This window comes from Orcinus orca, chromosome 21 (genome assembly GCF_937001465.1).
Source record: "Orcinus orca chromosome 21, mOrcOrc1.1, whole genome shotgun sequence".
Classification (NCBI taxonomy): Eukaryota; Metazoa; Chordata; class Mammalia; order Artiodactyla; family Delphinidae; genus Orcinus; species Orcinus orca.
The window spans coordinates 18,123,283-18,140,289 of record NC_064579.1 but is presented as its reverse complement, the minus strand read 5'-3'; the positions used below and the strand labels follow the sequence as shown (position 1 = coordinate 18,140,289).

At 39.9% G+C, this 17,007-nt stretch overlaps 1 protein-coding gene across 6 annotated transcripts in view; it reads left to right on the top strand.

Annotated features, from left to right (window-relative positions):
* MTUS1 (microtubule associated scaffold protein 1) overlaps nt 1-17,007 on the top strand; it is a 157,491-nt gene that overhangs the window by 74,485 nt on the left and 65,999 nt on the right. For 4 of the 6 annotated variants that reach the window (XM_033400645.2, XM_049704139.1, XM_004277180.3 and 1 more), the window contains exons 4-5: nt 6,047-6,208; nt 14,919-15,053. In XM_033400645.2, coding sequence (XP_033256536.1) covers nt 6,047-6,208; nt 14,919-15,053 — 297 coding nt within the window. Of the gene's footprint in view, nt 1-6,046; nt 6,209-7,753; nt 8,254-14,918; nt 15,054-17,007 lie in introns of those variants that run through there. The other 2 variants (XM_004277182.3, XM_049704140.1) reach the window with 2 other exon arrangements.

Genomic DNA, 17,007 nt, shown 5'->3' with positions numbered 1-17,007 from the left:
CCAGTTTTGATTGTTTAAAAATGCATGCTGATATGACAGTTGTCACATACAATTTAGCGAAGTAGTCTTGAATGAAGTTAAAGACAACTAAGTGATACTAGAGCCATCTTATGGAAAAAACTGAATGAAACCTTTTGGCCAACCCAATAGCTTTAAACGTATTCTTATTTTTTGTATTTTAACTATCTATGTTGTTTATTTGGCATTTTCTCTTCCTGGCTCTAGTAGTTAATGGCACTTGCCTTCTTAAGAATATTTGTTACATTTTATATAATAATTTATATTTTAAATTGCATATATTAATATGTAGCTTATTTATTCAGACTGACCTCAGTAATCTCCTTTTCATTGTCTAGTTAAAAGCCCCATCGCCTCTAGCCCTGGCAGGTGCACTAGCCTCCTAAGCGTTCCCCTGATTTTTTTTTTTTAAATAAATTTATTTATTTATTCATCTATCTTTGACTGCGTTGGGTCCTCATTGCTGCTTGTGGGCTTTCTTTAGTTGCGGCGAGCAGGGCTACTCTTCATTGTGGTGTGCGGGCTTCTCATTGCTGTGTGTTCTCCTGTTGCAGAGCATGGGCTCTAGGTTCGCGGGCTTGTAGTAGTTGTGGCACGTGGGCTCAGTAGTTGGGGCTCACAGACTCTGGAGCTCAGGCTCGGTAGTTGTGGCGCACGGGCTTAGTTGCTCCATGGCACATGGGATCTTCTCAGACCAGGGACTGAACCCATGTCCCCTGCATTGGCAGGTGGATTCTTAACCACTGCACCACCAGGGAAGTCCTGTTCCCCTGATTTAAAACTCTTCCCTTTGGTCAGCTCTTCATAGTGCTGCCACGTGATCAAGTTCTGATGCAAGTGCTCAGGAAGCTGCAGTGCCCCTCCCTCTCCATCCTCCCACTACACCCCTCCCCCAACAATTAGGGTCTAAAGTTCTTACACTCCATTCCCAGGAGGGCTCTGGGAGCTTTCTCCTGGAGAATGCGTCATTTAATGTAAGTGTCAGAACAAAGGAGGTGCCATTCAGGAGTTCATTCTTTGGCTTTAATTTCCAGTCCAAGGAGACACACCATTATGGTATCGTGAAGAATTTTCCAGCAGTAAAGTGACTTTTCATCATGGCCATATAAAAGTATCAATTTAAGGCATTGACTTCTTCTTTCTTTTTCTTAGTAAAATTAAAATCATTAAAGAATACCTAATGCTTACAGATGCATAGGAATAAGAATATTAGAATCTACTTACTTTAATTATTGATCCAGTTTATCTGTTTTTAGTTTTTTAATCTGTTTTGTCTTGAGTATCTTTTATCTGATTAAATGTTTGACCACATTGACTTTAATAATATTTTTTAGTTTTTATTATAAAAAATAGGCTTATCGTTAAAAAAAAATTCACATGGAGTTATATGTAAGTATATAAAGTAAGAAGGGAAAATTCCCCCTTTCTGTCCCTTTCCTTCTCTTTTCCCCCATGTCCCACTGTGCTCTATCCTATAAGGGGCCCATAAAAAATTTGCTATATCCTTCTGGAATTTTTCAATATATAGATAAGTATAAACTTAAAGAGATAGGGTAATATTAACATTGTCCTTTTTTTTTTTCACTTTATCTTTCTTATGGATTTTCAGTTTTGTAAGGTGTTCCTTAATGATTTTTTGTTGTTGAATAAGAGTGCATTTAATCGGATTTTCCAAGGTGGTTTTCCGAGTAAATTGTTGGGTGAAGGTATGCTTCAAATCCAGTAGAATCTCTGTGTTACTATATAAGGCAAAGTGAAGATGTTATTCTTGCCAGATTTTTCCCTAGACAAAAGATGGTTATAATTATAGGATCAGAACAAATGTGTTGTCTATATGTAGGGTGATGCTAACAGCATGAGCTTAAAATAAACCACTAAGGTCAATACTGTCTCTGCAGGTAGATCTTAAACGGTTATGATTCACATCTGGGATAAGTTACGCGGTGTGAAGTAAACTGGTAAATGTCATCTCTTCAGAACTTGTAAGAGCAGTCCTGTATTGATTTCATTGTTGAAGAATGCTGTGTTTAGGTTTCTCAGAGGTGCTCAGCCCAGGGTTGCAATGTCTTACTTTTAATACTGCTTATGATGTGTATGTTTTACTGCTTCTTTATATAAAGTCCAGTCACAGGTACCTTAGGTCAACTCTGCTACTAAGTTAAACATTAGGACCGTTGGGGAAGCAGCTAAGTACCTTTGTTGTGGTTCCACAGTTTTAGCATTCACTACAGGAGCACCTTCCTAGCAAGAGGGGTTCAGGCTGGCCCCCAAGCCTGGCACGTCTGTCCACGGCACAGTCGAGGGAACAGTGGGCAGGTGGTAAGTTACCTGCATTCTAGGCCCTTCTGTCACTGGTTATAGGTGTGCGACCTAAGTAAGCCGTTTTACCACTTAAGTACGTTGCTCATCTGTAAACTGGGGATGGGGATAGTAATGCACTGTTAGGATTCGTCTCCGTTTCAAAGGAGTAATCCTTCAGTGAAGTAGGCATCATTCTGTGTCCTCAGTGACCACTCGTCAAGAGTGATGGAAGAACAGGGAGGACTTTGGCTGGGACACAAATTGCCATTAGATGGAAGGGGTGGGGCTGGATTGGGGTGACAGTGAGACTTGTGAAAATGGGAGGGGCCGGTTCAGGGGAATGATCATTGGGCTTGGGGTAAGTGCCAGGCTGTGTGTTGGAATCAGAGAGGGTACAGGTGTGTAGTAATTCTGAAGCACACTGAGAAATGTCTGTAAACCTACAGTGCTTTCAGAAACAAAGCCATGAGATATCCCTTTCTGAAAAAAAGTTAATTTTCCAAACGTACTGAGCCTTGGCTGCCTTGTGGCTCTGACACAGAAGTTTTCATCCGTTCCTTACCCAGCCTTGCTTATTGTTTCCAATAATGATGACTCATCAGAATGTTTTTGCCAAAGGAACAGCAATTTGGTAAATTTAAATTCTAAAAATCTGTTTATCCCTCCAAGAGCAGGTAAAACCAGTGGCCAAATGTAAATTAAAACATCAAATGGCTACTTGAATATTGGTGATTTGCTAATTATTATAAGGAATGTAAAGAACAGTGTCTCCCTTTAATTGATAGACTCAAGAGTCTCTTAACAAAGGACAAATAAGCTTGTAAAACTTGGTTAAGTGTTGAATGCTTCAATGTAGATGATGAGAGAAAACATCAGAATTTGTTCTTCACTCTTGGCCTTTAAAATTTTTTTAAATAGCTCTGTTACTGTTATTATAATTCTGTGTATATTTTTTGATTTCATTGAGGTATAATTGACAATTGTAAGATATTTGATTTATTTACATATACATTGTGAAAGGATTTACACCATCTAGTTAATAAACACGTGATCACCTCACATATTTATCGTGTGTATGTAAGAACATTTAAGTTCTACTCTTATAGCAAATTTCAGTACAGTGATAACGCTGTGTATCACCTCTCGTTACCGCGTCTTACATTATCCTCAGACCTTATGCATCTGAGAGCTGACAGTCTATACCCTTTTCCAACCTCTTCTTATTTCCCCCATCCTACTTTTGGCCTCAAAAGAAAAATTAATTCATTCAGCAAACATTAAGTCTTACACCACGCTAGACACTTTGCTGGGTCCTCAGGGACGGAATTGAATCAGGTTCTTTTCCTGTTCTCAGGGGCTGTAGAGACTAGTCTGAGAGGCGTATTGAAACAGATGCCATGACAGAAGGAAGTATGGGTCTGAGCATAAAAGAAGGTGTGGTCCATGGCACTCAGCAGGGAACGTCCTGGAAGGAAAGGCTTTACAAAGAGGTTGGGATTCTCAGCTGTACTTCTCAGACTTAATGTGTATTTAAATTACCAGGGGATCTTGTTAAAAGGGAGACTGTGATTCAGTAAACCTGGGGTGACGCAGCAAGGATTTAAAAGAGAATCATCAACTCACTTTGTATTCACTGGGCAGAGTTCGAGGACTGGAGGGAAGGAAGGCCATTACATTCACAGGGTTGGGCAGAGCAGAAGAATAGAGTAAAACATCCTGGAAAAATAAAAAGAAGGGGTGTGTGTGTGTGTGTACGCACAGAGAGGTAGGGGCATGGCGAAGCATAAGGGGGAAGAATTGGGTAGGAATCAACCAACCCTAGGACTGCCTTTTATGTCTTTAAAATTAAATATTAATTAAGAGGCTTAAAAATAATGTCATCCTGCAGATAATGGGGAATCACAGATTATAGATTGGGTCATGACCTTAGTTTTCACATTCAGGAGATCAACACCATGGAGCTGGAAAGGATCGAAGGAAAGAACTTTGGGGTCTAATATAGTTATTCAGGCAACATGTAAGAGAGTAAATAGGGATTTGTAGCATTTGAATTGAGGGGAGGAACACCTCTTTGAAAAGAAATGATGTGGGCTTCCCTGGTGGCGCAGTGGTTAGGAATCCACCTGCCAATGCAGGGGACACGGGTTTGAGCCCTGGCCCAGGAAGATCCACATGCCACGGAGCAACTAAGCCCATGCACCACAACGACTGAGCCTGTGTTCTAGAGCCCGTGAGCCACAACTGCTGAGCCCACGTGCTGCAACTGCTGAACCCGGGAGCCTAGAGCCCACGCTCCGCAACAAGAGATGCCACCGCAATGAGAAGCCCGCGCACCGCAACGAAGAGTAGCCCTTGCTCACCGCAACTAGAGAAAGCCCGCGCACAGCAACCAAGACCCAACGCAGCCAAAAATAAATTAATTAAATAAATAAATTGTTTTAAAAAAAGAAAGGAAAGGAAAGAAATGATGTGCCTTGTGAATTGGAATAGCACATCCTGGTGTCAGGGAGAAAAAGAGAAAACGGTGATTGGAGCAGGGCTCACCCTGATGTACAAGATTCAGTACAGGGAGAGGCTGCAGACAGGAGAACTTTAGATGCCAGGCCTAAGGCACTTCAGCTCTTTTTCTCTATTAAGATGAGATTTTTATAAGTGAAATAACTGGGACAAAGAAGTGAGCATTACTTTTTGGAAAACCTACTTTACTCCCTTAGGGTGCCATTAGTAATATGTGACACTATCATTTGCAGGTAAGGTCCTTTTCAACTCTTGATATTCTTCAGTTATATGATCCAGGTAGCATTGAGAAACTTAACGTTAGATTAAATGAGACTCATGGGGGAAGAAAGATGATTCCAATGTTTTGGGGCTGGGAAAAAGGAAATTTTAATTATGGTTAGCATAAGTAGGTAGGAGGTTGTCTAATTGTCCGAGTTGGAAAGGTTCAACAAGAAATTGAAAATGTGAGTGGCATTGGGATTCAGGAAGACAGAGCTGCAGATGAGAATTTGGGATTCATCCATATAAGGCAATGGTTAGAGTAAAGTCGATAAAATAGACTCTCCTGGAGAGATGGATATGAAGAAAGTAGGAGCAAAGGCGTGGACCTGCGAAATGCCCATGTTCAGGCGCGAGCGTCAGAATGGTGTGGTTTCAAAGATGCCAGGGAAGGGGAAGCGTCCATACATATTTTGCTGTTAAGTGGCAACACTTTTGCTGCAAGCAAGAGTTAGAGTGAGGACCCTTTAAGTTTGGCAAATAAAGAGTAAAGATGAAAAGGTAAGAAAAAGATGCTAATAATATAGCACCACCTGCTGTTAGGCATTAGGCATTTTAAAATTGTTTTTCTCAAGTTGACTTTTTCTTCCTTCCTGTTTTGGTGTTTTTTTAATTTTCACCTATGTTTTATATGGTAGTTTAGTGTGTGAATGCACTAATGTGTTTACTTTTTAATCAATGATACGGGGGGAAGTCATGTCAGTTTGTTTATTCCTTGATTTCAACTTTGCTAAAAGCTTCTGTCTCCAATGGCTCTTCTGGTCTCTGTGTCACAGAAGACGTGAGTTAACTACTTCAGGATTACAGGGACCCCTCCTGCGGGATTCTGAATATTCATTTTACGTTTTGACTCACTTGTTCATGTAGGAGTTCAGGTTTACGAGCTTAAAGCTTTTGGAGTGAATAGCAGTGGAAACTTTTTTTTTTTTTTTTTTTTTTAACCCCCAAGGAAAACCTGCATCCTTGAAAACTGCACAGCCGTCTTGGGTGAATTCGCCTAGACCACTTCCTAAATCCAAAGCATCTCTGAAAAGTTCTGCGCTGCGGAGGGCGGGAAGCACCTCCTCTGTTGCCAGCACCCACACTGATCTGAGCACTTACAGCAATAACTGTAAGTCCGTCTTATTTCAGACTTTGGGGCTTGTTGAAACTGTAGTTGTAAGAGAAATCTTATGCGCTACAAATTATCAGAATTTTTGGTTCTGTGATTTAGGGGAAAATATGCATCTTGCTTCTCCCTTGGAATTGCTCTAAAAGCTTAGCAGGAAAAACAAATTCTTTCAACGACATTCTCTTTTGATGAATGTGCTATGAAACACAGAAATATTTATCTGTTGAAGGCACCTGGTATTTTTTTGCATGAAGGATTCTAAAGTGTATAATTTGAAGAGGGTGGGTTTTTTTTTGGCTTGTTTAAGGAAAGAAAGCAATCTAGAGGCTATTGGAACCCAACTGGAAATCAGAAAAAAAGATAGCTTCAGTTTCATTTATTTTGTAAGTGGCTATATTTTGTAGATGTGTTTTTTCTAATCTTAAACTTTGGATGCTAGATTCAGTGTATTAAGAGTAGTATATTATAACTTCAAGCCTAGTTTTAAGTAATTTAAACAGAATATATTTTGGGGGTTTTCAGTTAGTATGAATTCAGTTTGCTGTGTATAAAATGAGTGAATTGAGTTATCCCTTTCATTCAAAAGATGTATTTGGCCTTAGTGTTTATTTGCTCATTTCCTTTTTAATTTCTTTCACAGAATTTATGGGTTAACTAATTTGAGCAATTTTGGAGTGCCTGCTGTGTACAGGCACCACTGTAGATGCTGTGAAGGATATGAGATATCAAAGAAATGGTCCCTATTCTCAAAGGTAGTTGAGAAAGAAGATATTTACGTGGATAACTAGAATATCAGATAAAACAAGATATAAGGGAGTGGTGGGGAAGAGGGAAGTTCTCTCTGCTTTAAGGGGAGGATCTGTTTCTTCTTTCCGGTGAGGGGACAGGGACAAAGTGTAGTCATGGTTATGAACCTTCTGGGTGTGGAGCAATGTGTAGGGTTACCATAACATTCTTTCTTTCGTTTCCTCTCAAATAACTTCTGTTACCCTTTTTCTATAGGCAAGGTAATTGAGGCCCAGAGAGGTTGTCGCTGGTCCAAGGGCACTCAGCCAACATGTGACAGAATTGAGAATGTGTTTGTGGAGGGTAAGGCACTGAATTCATGACCAAATTAATGAGCACGTTTCCGAGAGGGCATTTAGCAGCAGGAGTCGGTCTCCTATGAGAGTCAGTAGCTGTATACTGGACCTTTAGGAACACTGGAATTTGCTACTTGAAATTAAACGGGACAGTTATCCGCTTATGATTTGAATTTTGAAGTTGTGGCATAAGATCAGAAGGGTTTGCATGTATCCGTTGATTCTTGATGATTTGAAAAGGTAATTCACACGTGTATTCTTTTAAGGTCATTTCACTTGCAGCGCTCCCTGTTTGTAATGGGAAGTTTTGAAAACATTCTGCCAAGATGGAAGCACCAAGGTGTTCTCGGGGGCTGGAGGGTTGTGTAGCTCTGGCACTCGTGGCCCTGGCAGGAGGCACGTCCTGTGGAGCCCCGCTGCCCAGCATCCCTGCCGACGGCCATGTTGCGGTGGCCCCGTTCAGGACCGTGTCTGACACTCCTAAGGAGGGTGTCAAATGCTTTTGTCCATTCCTTTTTGTCTTTTAACAAAGGGGCTTCCCGTGTACCCACAGAGCCTGTCTAGGGGCTGTGTCTCTGTCGCAGATGAAGCATTCAAATCAATGTCTCTTTCTTAGTTGGATTTGCTAGCTGGTTTAATCTGTTCTGTGTAGTGCCTTGGAGCTTACAGATTTTTTTCCTTCTCCATTCTAATTCACTAAGAGCAAGCATGAGGGATAGGAGGGTGAACATGGCTGCAGTTTTTCCTGCCTAAGCTTGCTTTGATCCTTTTAAATGACTATACCAGGAGGATTTCGCAGTTGTACAGAAACGGATACTTCTTCGAAAATATTTATCAATTCTACACTCACCCCACCGACTGGCTCAGAGAGGCACTATGATGCTACCTTATTGACACTGCTGGTTCTGGGATCCTACAGCCTTTGTATAGTTCCTTTGTTAGCCACGTTTACTGGGAAAAGAAGTAGGTCGACGATTTCTGGTTTGATTCTTTCTTTGTAAGCATGTTTAAATTTTATTCAATAAATTGATTTAGCATCTCTTGATTGCTATTTTTATAACTTGTAATTTGTTAACTGTATTTCTTGGGCATGTTTATATTTAAGTTGTGAATGATTCTGTCTACCAGTTTATTGTGTATTTTATGTGTTTTGAGACTCGGACTAAATATAATTCAGCAGCATTGTCGAAGTTCATTGCACATGAAATTATTTTATAAGACTAGTTAATGGTCTCATTTTTGATTAAATAACTGGTTGTTTTTGTGTGTGTACCTAATCGTTGTACGAGGATAGAAGAATGCTTTCCTAGAATTAAAATGAAAACATCACATTTTATTTTACTCATATTATATCTAAAAATATTTAAAATGTGCACTTTTTAAAGATTACCTTAAAACATGAAAAAAATCATTTTGAGCTGCAGTTTTCCTATTTCTGACAATGATGGGTCATATTAGGAAATAACTTAATCTTTTGATCAGTGTTTTAAATTCATATTGGGTTAAGCCTTTGAACGATTTTAAAGCTTGTTTTCTTGTTTTGTCCATTCCTTTCTTTGTGACGCGATGCTGTCAGCGCAATCACTTTTGAGACTGCAGAGTGCTGTTGTAAAATTAGCATCTGGTTCTCCGTGCTTAGGGCTGTTATAGAAATAACATGACCAAGTTTTAAAGTGACTGAATCAAGATCTATAAGAAAATAAATCTTTCTTATTTGCAGGTTTCAGCAGGTTCTTTGTGTGTGTTCTTTCAGCATAGAAAATTTTAAAGTTACAGTATTGATTTTTTTAATATTAGCATGAAACGTTGCATAGTAGTTTCTATATCAAATATGCTCATTTTTAGAGGTTAATTGTTGTAAGCTCTTCCAGACTCAGATAGCTAAGTTCCAGTTTTTAAGATCATTGGATAAAAATGTTGTATATATATATGTGTGTATATATGTGTGTGTGTGTGTGTGTGTGTGTGTGTGTGTGTGTGTGTGTGTGTGTGTATGTCTTGAAAAGAGTTGAAGGTTTGAGGACCTTTGTGTGAGTGTAGAAAAAGGTCTCAGGAGAGCTTGTAATTTTGCCGTATTAGCAAATATGAAGTCCAAGCGCTTCCTACTCCTACCAGTTTGGCCACAAAATCCTAAGCACATTTATTTTTGAGAGACAGGTGGTGAGGGGAAATAAAAGGATGCACACCAAAGCTCCTTGCACTGTCTGAGAGATAGAACAGGCGGAGGTTAACTGAAGAAACGGAGCTTTCTCTTCCCTCACCTTCACGGCCAGCCCTGGCATCAACAGTGTGATACAATAGAAAAGGGTGTTCAACTCGGACTCAGTCCTAGTCAGTCTTACTAAGTCACTGAAGTTGGACAATCTTACACTCTCTTAGCCTCAGTGTTCTCACCTGATGAACAGGCAGGGAGGCTTAGATCATCTTCAGAATCCTAGCAGCAGCAAAGGTTTCTGACCACCTTTATTTTCTTCACAACAATAAGTTGGTGCCTCACAGTTTGGAAGGAGGGTGTTTTGGGTCAAAGGGATCAAGGTGATAGAAGGATTAGTCTTATTCACCTTCAGTCCCATCCTCATTGCAGGATGGCAAGTAGGTATTGTGTCGCCTGTCAACACTGGTCAGTTGGTGAGAATCACCTGGAGAACAGTGTTGAAAGGTTTTCTGGCTGCTTCCAGGTTCAGAGCAAAAATGTGTGCTTGACTAGTGAGGCCCGCGGGGGGTGAGGAAGGGGTGAAAGACAGGCGGTACATACTCTGACCCCATATTGCAAAACATGCTCAATCCTTACGCACGTCTGAATGGACTATTTAATAAGAAAATGCTATTATCCAGGCTGGTATTAATTTCGTTTTCATTCTTTTAATGCTTTTCTAGGATATATATGCGACATTCTTATTATTACAAGGTTGGGTAATTTTGCTTTTGGAATTTGAAAGCTTAGACTTAAGTAGTGATTTGACTGTAAGCCAGGTGGCAGATGATCTGGCACAGTGGGGAGTGTTAAGCTGATTCACGGAAGGTTCAGGAAATGAGCAGAATGTTGGGTCTGTGTGTGTATATACATATTTGTTAAACAAAACAAAAACCAACTGGGGGCTAGAGTGTAGTGTGAAATGTTAGTTTGCAAATAGGAGTCTGGAACAATGAGAAGCCTTTCTCTAACAGGAAAGCCTTTTCTCCTGCTTGGGCTGCTCTGAGCATCTCTCTTCACTTTCTCTGTAGACTCAGTCATCTATCATTTCACTTGAACCGCATTTTGACCATATGGGGAAATGAAAAAGAAGGATTCCGGAGCACCTATTATTCTGGCTTAATCGAGGCAGCTAGGACCAAGGACAACAACAGCATGGGGGCAGTTTTAAAACTGTCTGTTAGAATTGGCTGAGACGTGGGCAGCCACCTGTGGGATTTCACATGTTGGTTGTACAAACCAGCCATCATGGCGTGCTTGTACCTCCTGAACCACTGGGTTTAGGAGAATTCTGAGTGTGTGTTCGGCCTCAGTGGGACCAAGCACCATAATCAGTGAGTGGGTACCCTGTGACACCGTATGCACTGTCTGTTTCCACACTTGGTGTTCAAACCCTCTCATACATAGAGAGGTGAGGTGATTCAGCACAGCTAGGCAGTGGCCCAGTCAGGACCAGAACTCACATATTATAGGTTCCATTCCATTCCACTCCTTGGAACTAATGTGCTTCTCTTATTATATTGGAGCCTGTGCCACTGAAGAGTTTATCATTTGCATATAATAACTCTAGAATAGAGAACATTTAGATATCGTCAGGATACCCAACCGGCTGCCCCATTAGGAACTGAAATAGAGGGCAGGAGAAATACTTTAAGGGCATCACGCCTTGTAGCAAAGTACATCCTTCAAGTTAGGGTCAGCCTAGAGGAGAACCTTTAGAAAACCGAAGCATATGAAAGTATTGGTCATAAAACTGCGTGCTGTTTTGTCTCCACACTTCTTCTCCACCATTAGTAAAGTGGAGAAGAGTGAAGGGGGGAGTGTGTATAGTAGATGATCAGAGAGAGTGTGTGTGTGTGTGTGTTTATATAAGCATGTGCACATGTGTGTATATCTATGTATATATATGTCACATATAAATGTAAATGTATGTGTGTGTTTGTACCCTGGGTCAAACTCATTTTATCCTTGAAATACGGGTTTTGACCCTCGCGTGTAACAAATTGATGCGAGAAGGGTGGCAGTGAGACAGTTTGTTTCCAGGACAGCACCTCCGTTCTGAGTGGGACAGAGCAAACAAGACAGGAATATTGTGCCTCATGAGAAATGTGTCTTTTGTCTTAGTGAGAAATCCTTTCACCTGAGTCCTTTGGAAACCGAAGGTCTTTGTGTTTAAAGCTTAGAAATGAAAAGCATGGATTTAGGATCGTACAGATTCATAATAGGTCTGTAAATTAAGCTCAATTCAGTTTTTCAAAATCTATGTAGGTGACTTATTTGCTGCTGAGTATAATTTTTAAAATATGTCAAGAAAAGTAAGACTCAAATCCAGATTATTATTTTATTTATAAGTTTTTTAAAATAAGTTTATTTATTATTTATTTTTGGCTGCGTTGTGTCTTAGTTGCTGCGCACGGACTTTCTCTAGTTGCGGCAAGTGGGGGCTACTCTTTGTTGTGGTGCATGGGCTTCTCATTGCGGTGGCTTCTCTTGTTGCGGAGCCCAGGCTCTAGGCACGCGGGCTCAGTAGTTGTGACTCGCGGGCTCTAGAGTGCAGGCTCAGTAGTTGTGGCGCACGGGCTTAGTTGCTCTGCGGCATGTGGGATCTTCCCAGACCAGGGCTTGAACCCGTGTCCCCTGCATTGGCAGGCGGATTCTTAACCTCTGCGCCACCAGGGAAGTCCCCAGGTTGTTATAATACATGGTTGAGACTAATAACATCATTTACTTCCCTTCTTGGATTTTGATTTAGCATAAGTTGAAATGTTGATTGAAACCCACTTCCATTTTACATGAACATCTAAAAAACCTGCTCTATGACATTTTGGTTCCATTTCTTTAAGACTCTGAAATCATTCCCCATCCATCCTTTGAAAAGTTATGTTGAATTTTATAGTAGTAGTATCTTAAGTATTTATCATTTACATTAGCTCCCTGTCAACTTGGGAGGAACCAAGTTTCCAGGTTCTGGGGAAAGAGGGAATTGGAAAGAAGGATAGGAAATTGACAGAAACTTGTCAGTAGGAGGGAAGGCTCTGTGTTGATTTGGCCTAATATTGGAAGTGTTATCTGTGCACAGGAAGAACAAATACGTGGCTCCTTGTAGGGGGACTTGACGTAGATCAGGGGAGAATGACAGCATGCCTTTACAAGGTTTAAATGTGACATCTGTAAGCACTGTTGTAGGAGTTGGGACAGTTTAGCCTAGAGAAAACTTTCTAGCTGTCTTCAAATTTATAAATATTTGTAAATAATGTTGGCAACTCACCCCTTTCTAGAAATGGGAGGTGAAGGAAGGGATCAAGGTTGGTAATAAAGAAATCTGTGATTTTAAGTGTTGATTATTAGAATGGAATTGGATGGTTAGCATTGGGTGTTGAAGATTATTTAGAAAATAATTATAAAAAATCCAATCTGGGTTAGTGGAGGGGCAGTTAAGCCCGGAAACCAGGTAGGGAATGAATGAACCTCCAGATTTCCCTCTGGCCCAGTAAGTATATGGTGACATAAGCATACTAGTGGTTTGTGTGGTTAGCAAGGGGAGACAGATAAAAAGGTTAACTTTTATGGGAATAGAGAACCATAAAACTTTCAAAGTATTTTTGTTAGGATTTTTTCCTCCTGAGTTATGGAGAGAAAAGGGCAAAGTGCTGTGTTTACACTCTTGAGTGTTGTGTATAACATGATAATCTCTTAGGAAGAGCCAAGCAGTGCTGTTAAAATTCCTTGTAGGAGCCGAGCTTCTGGACACTGTACTTTTTCAAAGATTACTCAGTTATGGAGAATTAAAAGGAGAAGTTTAGAATGATAAGGAAATACCGATTTTTTTCATCTTTAATTAGATCACTGCTGCTGCTCTCCTCACCCTCCTTTTTTGTTACCACTAAATAAAATTTGAAACAGCTTTGTATGTTGTTATCTTTACATGCGGGTACTATTTTTGACTTTTCAAGCCTTTCGTTTAAGGTTTTTGACCCTTAGGAGATTTTAAAATGTAGATACCCTCAGCCGAAAACAGTGCAATAAGTGATGGTGACGCTGGTTAAATTCCTAATACGGAATCCTCTCAACTGTACCAGAGCCAGGAACGCTATTTCATAGGACCTTGTTATGGACCTGATACACCTTTAGCAAAAATATAATGTGAAAATGCATTCTCATTTTGAATTCAGAGCGCAGGACACAGGCCCTGCTCTTTCTTTTCCCTCTGCCTTTCCCCTGTCCCATACAAATCTTAAGGATACAGTAGAAGAATTGGGTTATTTTTTTTTTAAATCCAATGAGAAGCCATAAATGTGAAAAGGAAATTCACAGTTTACAAAGAACCTATATAAACATATATAGGTTTATATAGTCTACATAGTTGTCTTATGCAACTGAAAGATATTGAGTTTTTTTGATGCCGAGGGCTTCAGTCATTATTGGGCAAAAGAAGAAACAAGAGTAAGCAAGACATCTACTGGAGGCTTTGTCTAAATGTTTCTCCGTGGTTTCAAATTTTCATTCTGGTAGAAAATCAACAAGTTACAAATTATCACTATTTTTTTAAAGCTGTGTTCTTTCTTTCAACGTGTCACTGTCTTTTGATACGCTAGCATTGTCTTCAGAGTCCCAGTGAAGAAAGAGAAGCAAAATCAGAGACTAGCAAAGTAGCAGATGCCCTTTCCAGGACCCGTTGACATATTATACCTAAAGTATAGTATTTGCTCACCTTCACTCTGACCTTTTCCCAGGAAATAGTATAGGTCTGCTTCTTTGGGAGCCCCCTTTGCCTAGTTAACTGTCGTGGACTCAGAATGATACCACAGCCTAAGCACGATTGTCTAGTGCCTCAAACTTTCTCCAGAAGTCCTTCCTTCAATGCTTTTAGTGCCTGGAAACTTCCCCCCCGCTCCAGAGATGATTCCTGTGTGAGTGAGAGAGGAAAGGTTTACGTGTAATATAAAAGATGGTTTTTGTTATTTAGGTGGAATTCTCTTTTATATTTTAGCTTTAGGGCTTAGGTAACTTTGTTCTAGGGCAGATGTTGGAGTTTCAGCTTCTTGCAGTGGCACAGAAGGATCAGAACCAGATCTCACCTTTGCAGCTACCAAGGAGCTTGTACATTATAGTCGTCCCTTGGTATCCACAGGGGATTGGTTCCAGGACCCCCAAGGATACCGAAACATCTCTCAGCTTTTATCTGGGATGAAAACTGCCCTGGAAAAGAGGCATAAACTTGGGCTGTGCCAAGATGTAAGGTCACCCTGGTTACCGTTCACCCTGCATCCCTGAGGCTAGGAACTACCTGTTATCCGTCTTTGTATTCCCAACATACAGTAACGCCTGTAGGTGCTTAGTGAGCACTTGTTGATTTAAAGAGGAAAGATAGGTCGTGGAAGACTCATACTGTGTTTATCTTTAGAATAAAATGTACTTTTCTGCTTTATTCCAGCTGGTAATAACGCTGTCATCAAATACGAGGAAAAGCCTCCGAAACCAGCATTTCAAAATGGCTCCTCAGGATCCTTATATTTGAAGCCTTTGGTACCCCGAGCTCACGTGCACTTACTAAAAACGCCTCCAAAAGGTATGGACCTCACTGTGGAGAGAAGAGGAGGGCAAGGCTTTTTAAGTCCCTGGCTTACAGGAGGTTAAATTTTGGCATTTAGGTTCATGGTATATTGAATATTTATTTACAAAAAGTCTGGTGAATAAAGACATAATCGATTTTTACACTGATGGAGCTGTTCTTGTTCTGAGAGTCTGTAGGTTCTATAGCTAAAACTTGATACACATAAATCAGCAGATAGAACAAAGGTATAAGGTGAAAATAAATGAAACTTCTAGAGTTAAATTATGCGAAGGTGGGGATCTAGAATAATGAGATAGAAATGCATGGTTTACTTCACACTTTTGGTCCAACCATGTCCCCCCGCGCCCCACCCCCATGTTCTTTATCTCTCCTTCTCTGTATCGCTCACTTCGTGATTGCTACAGCTATGAAGGTTAGCTTTCAAGTTTACAACATACGTGGTATATACTTCATATGGATGTTTTTGTGCAGCTTTATCACAGTGGAGCTGAAGCACATTAGCAGTTGTTGCTTAGTGAATTGAAAGATTGCTTAACTGAAAGAATAATTGTGAATGAGAAGCTTGAGCTGTAATATGTGATGCATATTTATATTAGAGTGTTTAAAATGCACAGAAATGTACAGCATCCTCCTTCATCCCGTCAACCATGAATAACTGTTGCCTTTCCTCCTTTTCTTTCCCTCTGCATATATAATAGCTTTGTTTTTGTTTCAAGAAAACTCAGGGCATAATATGTACATTCTCTTGTGTCTTGCTTTTTATTAATTTAATAGTATATCATGAGAGTGTCTTCATTTTAAATGGCTATGAAATAGTCTCCTGTTTTCCAATTCCCTGGTTCCTGGACATTTTCCGTCTTTCACTATGGCACGTGATACTGAGATGAACATCTCTGAATGTGAATACTATTCATTGCTTCAGGTTCTAGTTACTTCTGTGGGATATTCCTAAAAGAGGAACCACTGGGTTAAACTGTGTGAATCTTTGTGAAGTTGTTATCATATTACTAAATAACTTTCCAGAAATGTGTTAGTCTCTCAAAGCAGTGTGTGTCTGTTGCTCTGTGTCCTTCTCAATATTTGTGTGTGTGTGTGTGTGTGTGTTACATTATGTAAAGGATCACGTGGTAACTTGAGGTTAATTACCTAGTGAATGTTTATCAACACTTTCTTTTCTACTGAATTCAAGAGAGAATAGGCACAGATATTGGCAAAAAGATTCTTCTGGGTACCAGCAGGTTCTCATCTTCCAGGGTTTTAAACAAATTTCTGATGCATCAAATTACCCCTCGGTGGGATGACATCAGTATATGAATCTATGGTTTGTATTGATGATGATAAAGCCCTGTAATCTACACATACACCAGTAACTGGAAAGAAATGTCGAACTTTGATACTAAGATAACTTTCAGAGAGTTAGAATGGCATGATTTCTCTGATACGTTTGCAGAACAGAGAACCTCAGTATTCTAAAATGTCTTGCCATTGAATTTGTAAGCTTTTGTATCACAGAGGTTTTACTTGACTGGGAATCAATGCTGTCCATTTATAACAGCCACATATTTTAAGAGATTGTCATCTCTGTAAAATTCCACAGCATGTGGCAGCTGTTTTAACTAAATAATCTGCAGGTGACTTGCCCTAGAAATGACTCTGTCACATCAGGAAGACGTGCTCATAGTCGTCTAGTGACTTATCTTTGTAGCTCTGTACCTGTTACCACTCCTGGTTGAATTTATTTTTCAGTTTTATTGATGTATAATTGACAGTTAAAATTATATTTGATTTAATACACATATACATTGTGAAATAATGCCCCTGGTTGTATTTTATATTGTATCAGTTTGGAGGAAAAGCTTACGTATGTTTTCCTTCATAGCTGAATAGCAAGAGAACTGGATTTAATACTTGGCAATTTTAGAAATCACACCCTAGTAGCTGTGTTTTG